This window comes from Cucurbita moschata, unplaced genomic scaffold, assembly GCF_002738365.1.
Source record: "Cucurbita moschata cultivar Rifu unplaced genomic scaffold, Cmos_1.0 Cmo_Scf00001, whole genome shotgun sequence".
Lineage (NCBI taxonomy): Eukaryota > Viridiplantae > Streptophyta > Magnoliopsida > Cucurbitales > Cucurbitaceae > Cucurbita > Cucurbita moschata.
The window spans coordinates 3,000,164-3,018,271 of NW_019268517.1; the positions used below are offsets into that span (position 1 = coordinate 3,000,164).

The window sequence follows — 18,108 nt, forward strand, 5'->3', positions numbered from 1 at the left end:
TTAATATGAATGACCTTTGGGAACATGTGCGACGAGAAAGGTTAGCCACTTGTTGTCTATTCCTTGGTCGACCATTCGATGGGAGGTCGATCAGTGTGGGATGACCCTTAGATTCAACGACCACGACTCTCTAAATTTTTACTAAGTCAATGCATTAGTTGACTTGAATGTATAATACATTTTGAGACATTTTATATTTGACAGTGTAGATATGATCGGGGAATATAAGTAAAAAGTTCACTAACTATTGTTTGTGAATTATTTTTTTGTGCATAAAGCCGAGAAAATTTTTACTCAAAGAAGATTTTAGATAGGGAACTAACCAATCACAACGAAGGGTGTGTCCACGTGTCGGTACCAGAGGCCATCTTCCCAAACTGTGATCGCGGATAAACAAGCCATTTCTGAGCATAGAAAATGGCGAATCCAAAAAGAAAATCTCTGCAAACACGAGGGATCGAAAAGTCGTTAGCAGCGGCAACTCCTCGACGGCCATTTGATTGGGGATTCCTCTCTCTTTCCGGCGTCGATTCTCAAGTTTGATTGAACTCTCGGCAAAGAAATGGCAGCCACGGCCTCTCCCACAGCGGCCATCGCCGTTCTGAGACCTTCTCTGGCTGCTCCGCAACCCACTCGCCGCTCCGCCATGCCGCTCCTCCCTCCTCGACTCGGCTCCCCTTCTTTCCCCACTTCCCTCAAAATCTCCTTAGGTAACTTTCTCGTAAAATCCTATTAATTTTCTTTTGGGCAATTCGTCGAACACATTGTGTGCAAGATGAAATTCTCGGTCTGTTTTAGTTTCTGATGTTTTCGTTTCTCTTTGGGTATCTTCTTAGTTGGGTCTTGAATTTTGGAGCTTGGTTGTGTGTGTATCATTCGATTCATGAAGATAATTTGTCCCCGTGATTTGAGCCTGAACTTTTTTTAGTTTTATAGTTCATTCAATTCTGGCAACTCAACTGCTACACGATTGAGTGCGTTAAGTTTGCTGGTAGTCCTACATTATGAAAAAGTAGATTAAGGTGCTGTGATTTACTTCGAGACCTTACATATGAAATTTTTCAAACCAGTTTCACACATCATACATCTATAAACTATGCTTACTTTCAAGAGAAGCCTTGCGAATCTGTGAATTTAGAATGCCTAGGTTTATGCTTCCATTAAATATCTTAGATTTGTACAGCTTTTATGGAACTTCAGTTTTAGAGAATGATATGTAATAGCCTAAGCCCACTGTTAGTAGATATTGTTCGCTTCAGCTGATTACATATCGCCATCAGCATCACGATTTTAAAGCGCATTTACTAGGGAAAAGTTTCCACACCCTTGTAAGAAAGCTTCGTTCCCCTCTCCAACCAACGTGGGATCGCACAATCCACTCCCCTTGGGAACCAACGTCCTCTCACTAGCATACTGCCAAGTGTTTGGCTCTGATACCATTTGTAATAGTCAAGTCCATCTCTAGTAGATATTGTCCGTTATGTATTACCATCAGCCTCACGATTTTAAAACACGTCTACTAGAGAGAGATTTTCACACCCATATAAGGAATGCTTTGTTCCCCTTTCCAGCCAATGTGGGATCTCCTTGGGAGCCAACATCCTCACTGGCACACTATCCAGTGTTAGGCTTTGATACCATTTGTAATAGCCAAGCCCATCTGTAGTAGATATTGTCTGCTTTGGCCCGTTATGTATCACCATCAGCCTCACGATTTTAAAACGCGTCTACTAGGGAGAGGTTTCCACACCCTATAAGGAATGTTTTGTTCCCCTCTCCAACCAAGGTGAGATCTCACGAGATATGTTCCATGGACTTAAAAGGAAATCAGAGAAAACTTCATAATTGGAAATGAGGTCTGTAGTTTAAGAACATGGTTCACTTTTTGTGTGATAAAAATTGTCGTTTTATCGTTCATTGCTATTTTTGAATTGTGAATTAGATAATTTGTCACTGAAATGTTAGTTTCTTGATTTAGACCCCTTTAGATTCAAATGGGATTTTCCCAACTTACCATTTGGTGACAGAGTCTCGTAGATCGTCTCTGCTTCAAACCCGAGCCTCATCTTCAGAAGAATCATCTGCTGCTGATGCTTCTGAGCTCTTTACAGACTTGAAAGAAAAGGTATATTATTCTTCATCATTCATTTTATGGTCTTTTTTGTTTCTTATACTAATGTCATATTGTTTATTAGTGGGATGCCCTTGAGAACAAATCTACGGTACTTCTCTATGGAGGTGGGGCGATTGTTGCTGTATGGCTTTCTTCAATTCTTGTTGGTGCAGTCAACTCAGTTCCATTGGTAAATGATTCCATCAAGCTCATGCTTCTGCTTAAATATTTATACTTCCAATTTGTTTCTTCCCCTTCTAAAAGCCCATTTGATACTCAATCTTCATCTATTCTCCCCAGCTTCCGAAGATCCTGGAGTTGGTCGGACTTGGATATACAGGGTGGTTCGTGTACCGATATCTACTCTTCAAGGTAAGTAGAGAAAAGAATTAAGACCTGTATCAGAGAAAAGAATTAAGACCTGTATCAAACAAGATTTGTCGAGGATTGTTGGGAGAGGAATCACACGTTGACTAATTAAGGGTTGATAATGAGAGGAATCACACGTTGACTAATTAAGGGTTGATAATAATTTATAAGTAAGGAATACATCGCTATTGGTATGAGGTCTTAAAACAAAAAGTAAAGCCATGAGAGAAGTAAAGCCATGAGAGCTTATGCTCAAAGTGGACAATAGTAAAGTCACGAGAATTTGTGCTCAAAGTGGACAATATTATACCATTACGGAGGTTCGTGATTTACAACAAAATCTGCATTGTGTCATCATTTTAATGTTTGATGCTTTCTCAAGCTTCACCCTTGATGAGATTTTGCTATGGTTTCTAAGTTTTGTTCGAGATTAAAACGTTCGTGTCACATGTTTCTAAAGAGATTATTGGATGAAAATGGCAATCTGAGAGTTCTAAGAAACCATAGAAATGTAATCATAGCTCTTGGTTGGTTCTGCAACTGGACATTGACTTGAAGAATGTTGTTTGTTTCTTCTTGCTTCCTCAGTCAAGCAGAAAGGAGCTAGCTGATGACATTGAAGCATTGAAGAAGAAGATTGCTGGAGCAGAATAAGATGCGCGTTATCGGGCGCCGTGTTTCGACATGCATGGTTCCTCTTATGAATCATCATTTTGTACTCTACTCCACTTAGTTTGTAAGAGGCAATATGTCCCCTTTTCTTTGTATCTGTATAATAAGATTTGTCAAGTTCATTAAATGGAAACAATCTCTTTTTTCTCAAAACTTATTTCTTGCTTCAGAAAAAGAAAATGGTGAAATTCATTGAAAATGAAGCCGAGTCGAGTTCACTGGTTGACCACATATGAAGCCTGCACACAACATCCCTTTGTAATTTCGGTTGTCTTTTATCTCAACCCTAGAAAGAATTTAGGAAAATCTAATGGAAAGGTACACACATAAATATAAGATACTTACATGTCTCCCTACGAACAATTTATACGAACAATTTAGATAAATCATTTGTGACAATTATAAATAAGAAAATATGCTAGACTAGCATCTGAATCATGTGCAAATTTGTGCATTAAAAAAAAAATCTTCAAAGCAAAACCACAACAATTTGAATAACGTGATAACAAATAATTTTTCTAATCCTTCTACATTAACCCACTTAACTTAAACCAGTATTCTTCAAGAAACAGTTTTCAGAAACACGAAATGAAAGCAAAATCTTTATGGCACACTTCTTCATCAATCTTCTAGAAAACAGTGCTCAGAGACTCGTGAACTTCCATGACATAGTAATTATTACCCAACTTTGGCAGTGACAGTTCTCATAAAAACAGAACAGTCAAATTTCTAAGGCTACCAAAAAGATCTCAAAGATTTAGGATACCAGAATTTCAGGTTGCAAATGTTGATGATAAGTAGTATCGAGAAGGAAAGTAAAGCAATATCCAGAGAGATTTTAGTATAACATAATTGAGATCCAAGTATTAGCAATAGAACAGTTTTACTATCACATCATCTTCTTTGAGTCGAGGGAGGGATGTCAAAAGGGGAGCCAAGAAAAAAAAACAAAAAAAAAAAAAAGAAAGACGTACAAAAAATTAGATGGTTAGACAACCTACACAAGATATAGTTGGATAATACCTTTCGATCCTTTAGATACAGAACAGAACAGAACGTGGTCGGAGTCGGAGTCGGTCAGGGCCTGATGGTAAGTTCAGCTCTAAGATGGAGGACTCCATTTATGAAGTATAGACTATCTTCGGCCATGAAAGAAGTCCATGGTATTGCAAACAAGTTTCTATAGCCAACAGCCTTGCCTCCAGTGAATGTGTAATTGCCCTTATATTTGCTAACAAATTCCTCTGTAGGCTTTGATCTTGCAGCAAATTCATAGTCTACTGCGAAAGATACTGATCCTTTTTCCTGCATTCCCAAGAAAAGCCCAAAACAATGAAATGAGCTCTGCTGGTCCATGTTGCAATGAGCTGAAAGGAAAAATCCTTGTCCACCCAAGTGGAATGCCTGAGAATACACTCTCCCAGACGGAAACAAATTTGTACATTCTTCCCGCTTTAGGTCCAGGTATACTACACACTGCTGCCGAGGGCAATCAAACTCAACAACCTTGACTGGACGGTATTTGTATGCTCTCTCAATAAAGAATCGGCGGTTTGAGGAAGCCGACTCATCCGCAGCTATGATTCTCTGTCGGTGAGGGGCCTCCGCCTTGAAGAAAAGGGCCTCAAGCACAAGTTTGCAAGCAACCTCGTGGTCGAAGTCATTGCAGGTCAGGACTTTCTTAAGCTTTCGACAGGTCATAAAGGGGAATCGAATATAACGTGCAAGTCTGGCCCCCAGCACTTCTCGCCTCTCCTCCAACCTTGAATACTGAGATCTAGCCCACTTCAAGATGAAATCGTATACTGCATCCTCTGATGCAACCTGTAGATCGTCACTACACAATATTGCCTCCACTCCTGCAAGAGGCAAAGCCATAACCTCATCCTGGTACCTGGTCAAGTACAAGAAGCCTAATTGAGAAATATCCTCCCTCCCAGTAGAACCGAAACATGATAGACACAATGGGGGAAGTCGGTAAAAAGCTGTAAGAAATGATTGCTGAAGAAACAATCAGACTCAAAATCCATTATATCACAAATATAGTCTAAAAGTTGTCTCTTGTCTTAATGTCTAATTTGATGGTTGGATAAACAATCGAGCTTTTTCATCAAATTCGTAACTGAATGTGTCAGTTCATGATATACCATTGAGATGCAATGGATGAATTTCAACCGTGCACCTCTCAAAACTCTTATCTATTCTCAGTGAAAATGTGCAAATTCACAATGCAAAATTATATGAATTTAGGGCAATTTCTTGTAAATTATGACTTAGTGAGGTAGGACCACAAGTCCCAAAAGACAGAATATCCACAAAAAGAGAAAAAAAAGTATTAAGTTGAAGAAAACACTCCATTAACAAAGAAATGGACATGCTCTAACTTCCAACTAAAGGGACAAAACAGAAATAATTAGAATATTTCAGCTCCATTCACCAAGCTTGGTTTAAGCCAAAAGTCGGAGGTGGAAGGTCGAACATCTACCACTACCACGTACTACTAACATTTAGGATCCAGATAACAATTTTTCCCTGGTTACAATTATTTTGAAAATTATTTGATTCCTTCTAAAGGGAACACGGCCTTGAGTAGAATCCTTCAAATTGACATTCCCCCTCAAAAACTTCCCTCTCCCCACCACAAACAAAGATTAAAAAGTAGAAAATAAGAAGAAAATTAAGGAAAAGAAAAATATCATAGTATAACTTGAGAGAATCAGAAATTTACTTGGTTATGTCCTTGTAGCGAACAGCAAGATACTGCTTTGCTGCATCAGTCAATGGTTGGACTGCTTCAGCCATTAAGACACTGGATGGAAGCTCTAGATATAGCAATGCAGACTCAGGTGTCATGGGTAAATTTCTTAAAAGTCTGCTGCAATACCTCATGCATGAAGCAACCTCAAATTTGTCGGCGGCCATAAGCACATCAAGCAAAGACAAAGCAGTGCTACAAGATAGGGTATTGCTATACATAAAATTCAGCAACTCCATTAGTGCAGCTTCCTCTGTATGGTAGAAGGAAAGAAAATTATAAATAGTATGATCTGTAATAAAGAATAAGATGTACAGAAAAAAGAAAGAGACAATGAATTTTTTAATGTATACCTGAGGCATTGATTCGTAAGGTCACATTCCGCTGTTCAGACTCCCTCATCCCATTAGAGAAAAGCTAGACAGGAAATTATTTCTTAGATAAGAGTAAAGGATTTATAAACGACAGTTCCTACAAAAATTTAACAAATAGAAAAATTAATATACTCTTATATCGTATAAATATATATTTGCTTTTACCTTGTAGAAAAAAGGGCTTTTAGCAGCCAAAATTGGAGAGCTGATATGCAACGTTTTGACTTTAATAACAGTAGAACAATCCATCCCCCAGCTTGATTCATCGCCATTTGCAGCTTCATCACCTGCAGCAAATGAAAATTTCAAGACGTTTTATTCTAATAATCTAATGATTTTAAACAGGATGTCAGCTCCATTTAAATGACACTAAACATTTTCTTTGGAGTAAGCTACATAATTCCCAAATATAACTCAATGTTACATTTTCTTAAGGATTAGAACCACGCAGAAGAAAAAATTCAAGAAAACTCATTTTGAATTAGGCAACGTAAATAACATCAATAAGTTAGCTTCCTCATCTGTATTGTCTATACCTGAATGTAGCTCTTCAATCATTTGAGCAGGTTCATCATCTAGATTGTCACAAGGTATGCCATCATCCATATCAGGATGGCTTCCATTTAAGACTTGCTCCTCAGGGCATCCATTTAGATCGACAACTGCAAAGAAAGTTGATAAAAAAGAAACAAAGTTTGAACAAAGAAAGGAACCAAACCTGAATACGTACAAAAGGCCATATACAAGAATAATGAAAATTACAGGGTCCACGTCCAAGTAACAACAATGTAACATAGAACTAATACACAGTTAGATGGCTACATAAAGAAACTTGCTCGATCACAGTTCAGTTCTATCAAAACAACAGAAAGACCAACCAGAGCGATTCTTATCAAAGTAAACCGATGGTTTCAATTTCAGAGACAGCAAAGAAACATAAAATTATGACGTTTAAAATTATACAGGTTCATTCTATCTAAACATCATATAAAAAGGAATCCTCTTCGACAAAATAACATCCCTTGCCGATATACCATTTGTTGCAGTGGCAGTAATTCTCTATTATGCATACCATCAAGCTAGAAATTTCAGGGCAGCTCAGTTCTCATAATCTTAATAAAACAACATGAACCATTGTTCTCCATTTCCTATTTCACCTTGCAAACAAATATGAACAATTCCTACGTCACCTTGAAAACTGAGGCCAGCGTCATTTTATTTTCTGCAATCACGACATAATTACTACTGTACCAATCCACTTCGTCATTTTCCTCCCCAACCAAATAGAGTAATCTCTCCGTTCCCCAGACAAGAAATCAAAGACTTCAACGATTCCAAGTTCCCGGTCGTTCCTCAACACCACCGATCAAACAAAGGCAATTTCTAGGCCAAAAGACAAAACAAAAGGTAAAATAGAAAAATTAGAAACAAAATTTACCGTTATCCTTCTTGCAATCTTCTCTCCGTCTCTTCCGTCGAGCCCAATCGAGGATGCTCGTACATCCCACAGAATCTGGACGGGCCTCCTCCAGTTCCCCCATAATCTCAATCCGAAGCAACCGATCAGAGAAATTACTATCGTTAAAAGCGAATCCAAAATCCGCGTCGGATGGTGAAGAACAAGAGGCACGCGAATAATCCGAATCCATCCCAGCCGTTGGGTCAAAAACATCCGAATTCAAATCCTTCATGTCTACAGACCACTGAAACCCCCCCACCCCCCCTAATGAAAACCCTAAATGTCTAGAATCAAACAGAAGGCAATCGACAAAAGACGATTCAGAAATCGAAACCCTAACAGGATCGAAGGCGCTACATTTGAGTTCGCAGAGGAATGAGACCTCGGCAATCGATAAATGTTGAGAGAGAGAGAGTTTTAGAGAGAGAGAGAAGCAGAACAACCAAAGCGGCAAGGAGGCTTTCTTGAATTGGTTTTAGCTGTTTGTTTGGTTATGGGGGAAAGAGGCGCCCCTAACAATTACCGACCGTAATAAAGGGGATTGGACTTATCAAATTCCTGTACCTGTCCCTACCACACTGTCCCATTTCCCTTCCACACTCTTTGCTTAATTATTTATATTAATTATTTTCCTTTTTAATATTATAATAATAATATTATTATTATTCGTTATTAATTGTTGCTTCCATTTTCAATTTATTATTCATTTTAAAAATACATTTTAATTTACGATATAATTATAATGTTACCTATATTTAGTTTATCTTTTATTATTTATTCTTCCATAATTCTTATAAATATTTTTTTAACTTTTGAGGAGGCCCCAACCAGAGACTCAAGCCTACATGAACCATCATCGATGTAAGCCCAAGCCATGCAAGAAGGGTCTGGTTGTCCTGAAACCCCTTTCCTTACTCCTCACCATACGAATGACCCTGAGTTAGGGCCGGATCGAATTTGTTTTTTTCGATGGGGTTCGTTTTTAAATAAGCAATCAATCCCGAACAAGCACCTATACCTATATTTTTTAGTAGAATTCGATTGAAGTATGTATGAAGACTTGTATTTATTAATGTAATAAACATATGTGCATGTGTGTATATATATATATATATATATATATATATCCTCCTCTATTATAGTTCTACGGGGGACACCACATGTTGTACTCTATCTAATTTTCTATTTAAGATAATAATAATAATATTTTTTTTTTAATTGTAATCATTTATGTTACGTGGAATTAAGAATTTTGACGACAACAACGTCTGTGTTGAGCGCTAATGGAGCCTTTATTAGGTTTCACAAAATTCTCACCTGATATTATTAACTAATCAGAATGGTTCGGTATTAGACCATGGTATTTGATACCAAATACAACATTATTCAACTCAATTTTTTTTTTTGAAAAAACTGAAATAAAAAAAATTAATTTGAGGTAGATATTGGTTTAGGTGACCCAAATTCATGTTGGCCCAACCCCAAGTCTATTATTATGGCCTGACCCTTTTAGATATATTGGGCTTTCATAAAGGGATTTGAAACTCTTAACAAATTGTACCATGTTCATTTCAAATGTGAACATTTCATTATTCATTGTATTAATTTTTGTTTGTATATACGGCTCGATTTTAATCTCAAGCGAGTTATGAACTTCTATTTGCGAGAGTTTATCTTTTGATTATTCCATTAATCTTTTGGGTTTGTGTTCACCGACCTAAGCAAAGTTTTGTATTAATCGGGTTCTTATAACATTTAATAACTTTTATTTGCCGTGCCTAATCGAGATCATCATCAAATTTTCTTCAGATTTTTGGACAGTCGGACATGAGTTAACCAAAGGAGTAGGAGTAGGAGTAGGAGTTAAATTGAATGGGCCCATCCCCTTCGTTGCATAACATATGCATACATCATACTGTTGGCTTATTAGCCCTTGATCTCACATTAATTAATTTCAATGAATTAATTAGTGATGTTTTGATGATAACAAACCTACTTTTAATTATTAACTATTTTCAGTTTTTTGAATTGTCCACAGTATAAGGTCGGGAATAACGATTACAACAACTTTTCAATTACTCAAATCAGAGCTAAAACGAAGAAATTAGAGTCGAGACAACATACCCGACGTGATGATGTGGCAACAAAATCAAAATGATGGACAAATCAAAATATATCAAAGTATGACATTTATAATATTGGAAGAGTAACAAATGGTGGAGTTTTTCTTATTATTACATTTCTAAATAAAATTATTTTTACAAAATATAAATTTGAATATAACCGTTACTCACATCGAATTTTATTATTACTATATTATATTATTATATTATTATATTTTAAAATTTTGGTAGTTACTCACATCATTTTTATTATTATTATATTATTATATTTATAATAAATTTTGAATTTCATTTTACCGTTACTCACATAACTTTTTATTATTATTATATTATATTACTATTATATTAAAATTTTGAAATAAATGAATTTAGAAAATTTTCTTATTTAATTACTTTTAATCTCCACCTTCCATTATTCCTAACACAATCCAATGGTCAATATTCAATCCTACATTTTGCCACTTTTCTCCTCTATATAAACTCATCTCCCCCACATTTTTACAACACACAACTTACATACATTCTTCAATCCTCATTTGTTCAAAGTCTCCATTGTTTGTTGCTCTCTCCAAGCTTACAAGTTTATTTTTTTTTTCATCTTATTCTTGAGAGGGATTATTATTATATTGTGAGGAAATAGTTGTGAGTATCCCAAATTGTAAATCTACTCTTTGAGAGAGTTGTGGTGTGTTATTATCAAACTCAAATACTTGTATCGGTTTGATCCTGCGCCGTGGAAAGGATTGAGTTTGCTCTTGAACTCGTAAAAAGAGCGGTGTACCGGTTTGGCTCTGATCCGTGGAAAGAGTCGGAAAAGTTCTTTATTCAAATTCCCAAGAGGCGCTTGGGGAGTGGAGTAGGTCGAGTTTGACCGAACCACTATAAAACTACGGTGTCATTTTCTCTAACTCTTTCCTATTTAATTTCAAGATTATTATTATGATTTATTGCATGTTCTACTTGATTATTGCTTTGACTTGAATTATTTTGTTTTAGTAATTATCATCTTCTACTTATTTGTAAAAAGTTTTATCATTAAAAAAAAATTAATCAAGTTTAAACATTTTTATCGTTAAAACCCTATTCACCCCCCCTCTAGGGTTGCCATACCGATCCAACACATACATCCACGTGGATATACAATAAATAAATCATAAATATGTTATATTTATTGATATGAATCAAGGGACATCAATCATACAATATGCTTCTTCAATGAAGATATGAAGAAAATATTATTGAAATTATCAAAATATATTTAATTCATGCCACATTGAACTAGAATGAAGTTTCATATGTTATAAATTTTGGGTGGATTACAATTTAGAGTTATTGTATTTCGTTGATGTATTTTAAGACTTTTAATTTACTTTAGGTTACAATTATCTAATGGTTAATTATGGCCATTAAGTATGAATGTTACAGCTCTTGGTATGCTTTAGTTTCTTTTGAGACTCTATAAAGTCATGTATGTTGTATTTGCAAGAAGACTTGGAAAATAGCCTAAAAGAAGCATTTGTGTTTTTCTTTAGCCAATGACTAATTTTCTTTACAATTATATGTAGTTTAGGTTGCATGTAGAATCATTCAAACTCGACATGATTAATCTTGCTTGTGGAGTGATTCGAATCTCAATCAAGTGTTTTTGTTTTGAGATATTTGATCAACAAGAATCATTCAAGTTAGACATGATCGATCTTGCTCGTGGAGTGATTCGAATCTCAAACAATGTTCTTGTCTTGAGATATTCGATGAACAAGGTAATCCGAATCTTACTCTCCTCACACTGATTTCCACATATCATTTATTTAGAAGTGTTTCTATAATCTCTAAGTTTGGTTGGATTTTTGAAAAGTTGAAAATTTTGTATTGGTTCATGGGTTAATTTTTTTTTTGCTAGGTCAATCAAACTAACTTTAAAATAGGGTTACAACTCAAACCAACCCAACCCAACCCAATTTTTAAAATTATTATGAAAATTAAGAAAATTAAAAAAAATTTAATGTGTGTAATCGATAGCAATGATGCATTGACTTTGAAAATCTAGAGCCGGGTTGTAAATTCTATTCAAGTTGCTGAGGTCATCAACTCAACAACTCGAAAATAAAAGGGTTGAGTTATAAACTATTTTCGAGTTTCTCGAGTAACTAACTCAATCAATTTAAATTTTCGAGTTGGTTCAAAAACTTTCTCCAACCCAACTCAACCCAACCCGGACATACGGTGATACCGAAGAACATAAAAGAATTAGTAATGGTAATGCATGAAACTCATGAAAAAAGGGGAATGGCGGCTCCCCTTAGAGAAATAGCCAGGTATACGGTTACGTCGGCCGGAAAACTGGGCGGAAGCTGCGGCTTGTAGCTTCTGAAATATGGTAAGTTGTTGCTCCCATTTTTTATTGCTTTTTGCATGCCTTTTGTTACCCTAATTCAAATAATAATTAATAATTATAACTCACATGAAACCCTAAAACTAATGCTTTTTTCATTTTTTTTTTATTTTTTTTTTAATTTTCATCCAATACATGCAACAACTCCAACCAGGACTTTTAACATAAAGTTCCTAACAAATTCCTTCATTTTCTTCCCTTTTATTTAATTAATTTGTCATTATCAACGTAGCTTAAGGGATATTTTATTTTATTTTATTTTATTTTATATACTTTATTTGATTCCTACCCTTACAAATTTTAAAATTAATTAACGTTATTGATTATACTTAGCTTAATTGTCGGAATATATGATTTATTGTCGGTTTTGGATAAAGGACGATAGGAAGATATTATCTCTCCTTTTTTTTCGAGAATCTTTGCCGACTTTAGGTATGACAACACGGGGCAAGGCGGGGTGGAGATGTACTCCTAATGTCCGTTTCCGTGGGAATTTTTCATATTAATTTCTTGTTTTGGACGATTGCGGTCGTATTTATACCGAATCTTTGTTTGCGGATTTGGATCGCGAGAAAATCTTTGTTTTTCTTTTTTCTTTTTTTATTATTGTTACTAAAATTTATTAAATTTTAATAAATATATTTAAATTCTATATAATTTTTAGGTTAAAGTTAATATTATTGTTTTATTTATTTAAGCATATACTTTTTTCCAACCTACAAAAGGATTATATTATGAAATGAAATATAATGTCATACAAATATGAATATAATTAAGTTAAAACAAAAAAATGGAGATTATTGAAGGGTTTTAAAGTTTACATTATTATTATAAATAATTATTATATTTTCTTATACAAAAATTAAATATTCAGGTGGATTTAGCGTTGGGGGTGGGAGGAGGATATCCACCCCGTCTTGAACATGGGACCAAACTTCAACTCGGTAAAACGTACACATAATCGACTGTGGTGAATAACGAAGCTATCATACTATCATACTAAGATCAACTGTGGTGAATAACGAAGCTATCATTAGTTATGAGTGTGACCAACCATCGACCACCACTCCATCATCTTGTTTGCGATGGCAGGCGGCCGTAGTATCAAATCATAGTTATTAGTGGTGGAGTATAACAACCATGGAGAAGTAAATGTCATGAAGGGTATTTTAGTCATTTTCATAAATAATGAAAAGTTAGAAGTTCGAATTACACGTTATTATTGAAGGATTGAAGGATCGAATCTTCTGTTCGTATACTAAGCCGTTGAAGGAAGGAATAATTGAATTGTGTTTATATTTGTTGAAGATTAAATGTTTGATAGAGGAAGAACATGAATTGAATTTAAATGAAATAATAAATGAAATATTAGATTTAAATTTAAGATGGACGCTACAAACCCAGCATCAATCATACTATTTATGTAATACATCAACGCCAAAGATCGTAATTGAAGCCTTGTTCATCAGCCTAAAACATTCCTTGTCGAACAACATCAATCACGACCGCTATCAGTGTCTGCTACCACTAGCTAGCTCGCTCGAACCAACATCAAACCTACAATCAAAACGAAAATTAAGAACAACCCATTTGAAAACATTGAAGAAAAAGGGAAGAAATGATAAGAAATTGATAGATAAGAGAAAGAGAAAGCGGAGGAGATAACATGGGAAGAGCTCCCTTCAATCCAATAAAGGAAAGGAGAAGACAAGAACAGCTCCGAGCGCATGCAAGCCTTTGGAAGGTGCGGCGGCGCGCTTAGGCGAAGGAGCGGCACCCCATAGGCATTCATGAACTCGCAGCACTTCCTTTGACCCTCAACCCCCCCTCTCTTTGAATTGAAGGGAGCTCGGTCGGCAGCTCTCTCCCTCCGCGGTGGAAGGAATGGGATATGGAATGAGGCAGAGAGGTGGGGGCATTATATAGTGAAGTGGAAGGGGAAAATGGTGGGCATTAATGGAGACGGGTAAGCAAATCAATGGTGGGAGAGATCTGGGATCGGCGTTTAAGAAAATGACAGAGTCAATGGAGGGAGGAAGAGCGTGTTATTGTAACGGATGATAGATTTGTGTTCAAAACCAGCTACTTTTGGTGCAGCAGTATTGTTTAAACTAAGAACCACATTCAAAAACGTAATTATAGAAGGTTGAAAAGTTAGCCACAGATTTTTTCCCTTATATGGATCAAATGGGTTTGTTTCCTCTGAATTCTCAACCACATTTCAAGCAATTCATTGCCCAATAAAGTGAAGAGTTCTTACTACAACTGGGTTGACTCCACATGGATCAACACTCGAAGTTCCTGTAAGATGAGCAGAGTATAAGATGTTGATTCCCGAGGGCCATTCTTTCTTTCAACAACAACAGTGAAGAGGGTTACCAGTTTTAGGTTGATTCTCTTGCTAAGAACACTTTGCTGAGGAAATCCTGGAAGCGAGAAGAATATACTTTGGGGTTAACAGCTGAGATTGTCTTGGAATCATATTGTATAGATTTGTAAGCATGTTCTAGACGCTTGATCACATTGTAATTCTGGAAAATGTCTATTACTCCAAAGTATAGCAATACATTGTAGCACTCTGGCACCCTGACCCTGCTTGGTGAAGAAACGATTCCCATCTCGTTCCTTGGCGTTCGGACCGCATTTGCAGGAAGTTTTGCACCAAGCCTGATATGAACACCTCGTTAGTTCAAGTAGACCATGGCTGCTTGCTCAAGATACTACTAGAAACAAAAAACAGAATGGTCTAAAGAGCCAATGGTGGATACCTGCCATTATGTTTAAGAATGCCAGCAACAGTGAACTCTGGACTCTCATGTCGAGTTGTCCTCGTTCCAGAAACAGAATTTCTCCTGTCTAATGAGTCTGAATCGAACTACGAAAAGTTATGTTCGGTTCACAAATTCCCTTTTCGGCTTAAATGCTAAATAAATGACTATCTTTACGATGGGATCGTAATTGGATGTTTTATCCATTTAGTTATGTTCAAACTGAAAATCTTTATGATGCTTTAAATACGTAAATTAATGGCAAATCTAAGTCTGATTCGATGATTAAGCCATCGATGATCTTAAATGTTAATGGTTCGAGAGGAGGAGAGAAACCACCTTGACACGAGGAGGCATCTATATGCACACCAAGGAAAAGACTGTAGTCCATAATGCCCTCAGCCTCCAGAAACTCGCAATCATACTTGAGTTGCCTGAAGAACATAAGAACACTCTCTTAAAACTACGCCACAGGGGACGTTTCGTCCTTAGGATGATTATTTATGAAGCATTAACGCAATGAACTTACGACAATATCTTGTTACGGAGGGACGGATCGAGGTAAAAGTAGAAATCAAGATCAATATCTTTATAGATTATCTCCTCATGGACTATCACTTTGTTAAAATTCCGACCTCTCGACGAACCTTTGAGATCGTATCGCCGATGCAAGTGCAAATCTGATTGCAAGACGTTTGACATGCCCACAAAGTAAACCTGAGAAAACAAAAAACCATTAAACAAGCATCAAAATGAAAACTAGATACACACAATCTCTACAATTTATGAGTTGCACTCTTCCAGATAAACTTCTTCATCAAAGCTTAGACAAAGCCATTCTAATATGGAAGAAGTGCTTATCTTTATACTCCTACAGATACAGTAAGACCATAAGCTCATGAGACAGGACATCAATACAAATTTCTGGTACCTTAGTACCTCCGACGGGTCTCACTACGTGAAGTCCATATAATGTGGTCAACAATGACGAGCCGTACTTTTTTAGATGTTGATAGTATTTAGGAAGCATGTCCCTCAGAACCTGAGATCAAGTGTTGAGCTAAAATAAGGTGATATGAACCAAGGCATCTCAATCATGTAATATTAACACCACGTTAAGAAGAATTAAGCTTCATTTATGCAACAAACGCTTCAAGATACTTCAAGTGGAGCTTTATTTATTGTTACAAATTTATGATGGATGATAATTTAAAGATATGTGTTTGTTTAATGTATTTTAAGGCTTATTTACATAATGGCTAATTATGGTCATAAAATATAGTTACAACTCTTGGAATGCCTCATGGAAGATTAATGGTTTTCATTTTGAGGCTATTAAAGCCATGTACGTTGTCATTTAAAACGGGGCTTGAAAAATGTAGTAAAAGAAGCATTTGTGCTTTCCTTTAGCCAATAACTAAGTTTCTTTGCAATTCTATGTAGTTTAAATTGCATGCAGAATCATTCAAGTTTGACATGATCAATCTTTCTTGTGGAGTGATTTGAATCTCAACAAAGGCTAAGTGTTCTTACCTTTCCTTTGCAATTCTATGTAATCTAGATTGCATGTTTAGAATCATTCAAGCTAGACATGATCGATTTTTATTATGGAGTGATTCGAATCTCAAACAAGTGTTCTTATCTTGAGATATTCGATCAACAAAGTAATCCGAATCTTACTTTCCTTGTACTCATTTCTTATCATTTGGTACCGGAGCTTTCTCTTGAGTTGATTCCTTACGATAAGGTCTCAATTCAATACTTACCCGAGAAAGTTTCGGGTATAAATTTTTGGTAGGAAAATCTGAATTGTATTTATCTGCAAAGCAAGCAGACATTCTATGATATTGTTATGATGGGCTTACCTTGACTTGAGATTTTCGCAGGGTTTTTATCACAAATCTGTTGTCATTTGAGAGAAATATCACGTTGCCAATTCTTCCGGGCGAAGAAACTTCTCTTAGAGTCTCATCCCCACAAATGGACAACATATAGTCAGCATACTCTATTTTCTCTAGCTCTAGTATGTTTCTGGAAGTACAAACAAACGAAGAAAATAAGGAAAGCTTAAACTTTTAGCTTCATCGAGCTCCAAGATTGTTAGGTGAACTTGAAACAACAAGCCCCGGGCTAGCACGTATTATCTTCTTTGAGCTTTCCCTTCAAAGGCTTCCCCTCAAGGTTTTAAAACACGTACGCTAGGGAGAGGTTTCCACACTCTTATAAGGAATATTTTGTTCCCCTCTCCAATTGATGTGGGATCTCACGATCCACCCTTTAGGGGGCCTAGCGTCCTTGCTAGCACACCTCCCGATGTCTAGCTCTGATATCATTTATAACAGCCCAAACCCACTGCTAGCAGATATTGTCCTCTTTGAGCTTTTCCTTTGAGATCTTCCCCTCAAGATTTTAAAACGTGTCTGCTAGGAGAGGTTTCCACATCCCTATAAGGAATGTTTTGTTTCCTTCTCCAACCAACGTGGGATCTCACAATCCACCCCCCTTGGGGGCCAACGTCTCGTTGGATACCATTTGTAACAGCCCAAGTCCACTGCTACCAGATACTGTCCTCTTTGAGCTTTCCCTTCAAGAGCGTCCCCTCAAGGTTTTAAAACATGTCTACTAGGGAGAGGTTTCCACACCCTTATAAGGAATGTTTTGTTCCTGAGCTTTCCCTTCAAGAGCGTCCCCTCAAGATTTTAAAACATGTCTACTAGGGAGAGGTTTCCACACCCTTATAAGGAATGTTTTGTTCCCCTCTCCAACCGATGTGGGATCTCACAATCGTCCTCATTGGCACACCGCCCGGTGTCTAGGTTTGATACCATTTGTAACAGTCCAATCCCACCACTACCAAATATTGTCCTCTTTGAGATTTCCCTTTAAGAGATTCTCCTCAAGGTTTTAAAACACGTATGCTAGGGAGATGTTTCCACACCCGTATAAGAAATGTTTTGTTCCTCTCTCCAACTGACGTGGGGGATCTCACTGAACTTGCTAAGGATTCAGACAATCAAGGACAAAAGGTTGGATTCACAAAAAAAAAAAAAAAAAAAAAAAAAAAAAAAAAAAAAAAAAAAAAA

The 18,108-nt window shown here is 36.4% G+C and overlaps 3 protein-coding genes across 8 annotated transcripts in view; 1 reads left to right on the plus strand and 2 right to left on the minus strand.

Annotated features, from left to right (window-relative positions):
- Positions 1–406: 406 nt before the first annotated feature.
- Positions 407–3,307, plus strand: LOC111441016 (protein CURVATURE THYLAKOID 1A, chloroplastic-like). Its single transcript, XM_023077908.1, has 5 exons — positions 407–710; positions 2,028–2,125; positions 2,196–2,303; positions 2,414–2,485; positions 3,071–3,307. The coding sequence occupies exons 1-5, from the start codon at positions 563–565 to the stop codon at positions 3,134–3,136; spliced, it is 492 nt and encodes a 163-aa protein (XP_022933676.1). The 5' UTR covers positions 407–562; the 3' UTR covers positions 3,137–3,307.
- On the minus strand, positions 2,770–8,236 carry LOC111440992 (BTB/POZ domain-containing protein POB1-like). 4 transcript variants are annotated; one of them, XR_002710065.1, is made up of 7 exons: positions 7,722–8,236; positions 6,820–6,945; positions 6,449–6,570; positions 6,263–6,326; positions 5,883–6,162; positions 4,178–5,048; positions 2,770–3,250 (listed from the first exon to the last, which is right to left on the minus strand). XR_002710065.1 is itself a non-coding variant. In XM_023077859.1 (6 exons), exons 1-6 carry the CDS (start codon positions 7,972–7,974, stop codon positions 4,232–4,234), a joined length of 1,662 nt encoding a protein of 553 aa, XP_022933627.1. In that variant the 5' UTR covers positions 7,975–8,236; the 3' UTR covers positions 3,971–4,231. The 4 variants fall into 4 exon arrangements, 2 of the variants coding, with proteins under 2 accessions (XP_022933627.1, XP_022933641.1); XR_002710063.1 differs by having other exon boundaries at positions 2,770–3,393; XM_023077859.1 differs by lacking the exon at positions 2,770–3,250 and having other exon boundaries at positions 3,971–5,048.
- A 5,345-nt stretch (positions 8,237–13,581) lies between these two features.
- The window catches only part of LOC111448283 (phosphatidylinositol 4-phosphate 5-kinase 10-like), a 6,952-nt gene continuing 2,425 nt past the window's right edge, over positions 13,582–18,108 (minus strand). For 2 of the 3 annotated variants that reach the window (XM_023087786.1, XM_023087777.1), the window contains 8 exons: positions 16,891–17,056; positions 15,957–16,067; positions 15,555–15,742; positions 15,365–15,459; positions 15,026–15,122; positions 14,637–14,924; positions 14,518–14,558; positions 13,582–13,814 (listed from right to left, as the gene is read on the minus strand). In XM_023087786.1, the coding sequence (XP_022943554.1) occupies positions 14,642–14,924; positions 15,026–15,122; positions 15,365–15,459; positions 15,555–15,742; positions 15,957–16,067; positions 16,891–17,056 (940 nt within the window). In that variant the 3' untranslated portion in view covers positions 13,582–13,814; positions 14,518–14,558; positions 14,637–14,641. Of the gene's footprint in view, positions 13,815–14,517; positions 14,559–14,636; positions 14,925–15,025; positions 15,123–15,364; positions 15,460–15,554; positions 15,743–15,956; positions 16,068–16,890; positions 17,057–18,108 lie in introns of those variants that run through there. The other variant, XM_023087795.1, reaches the window with a different exon arrangement.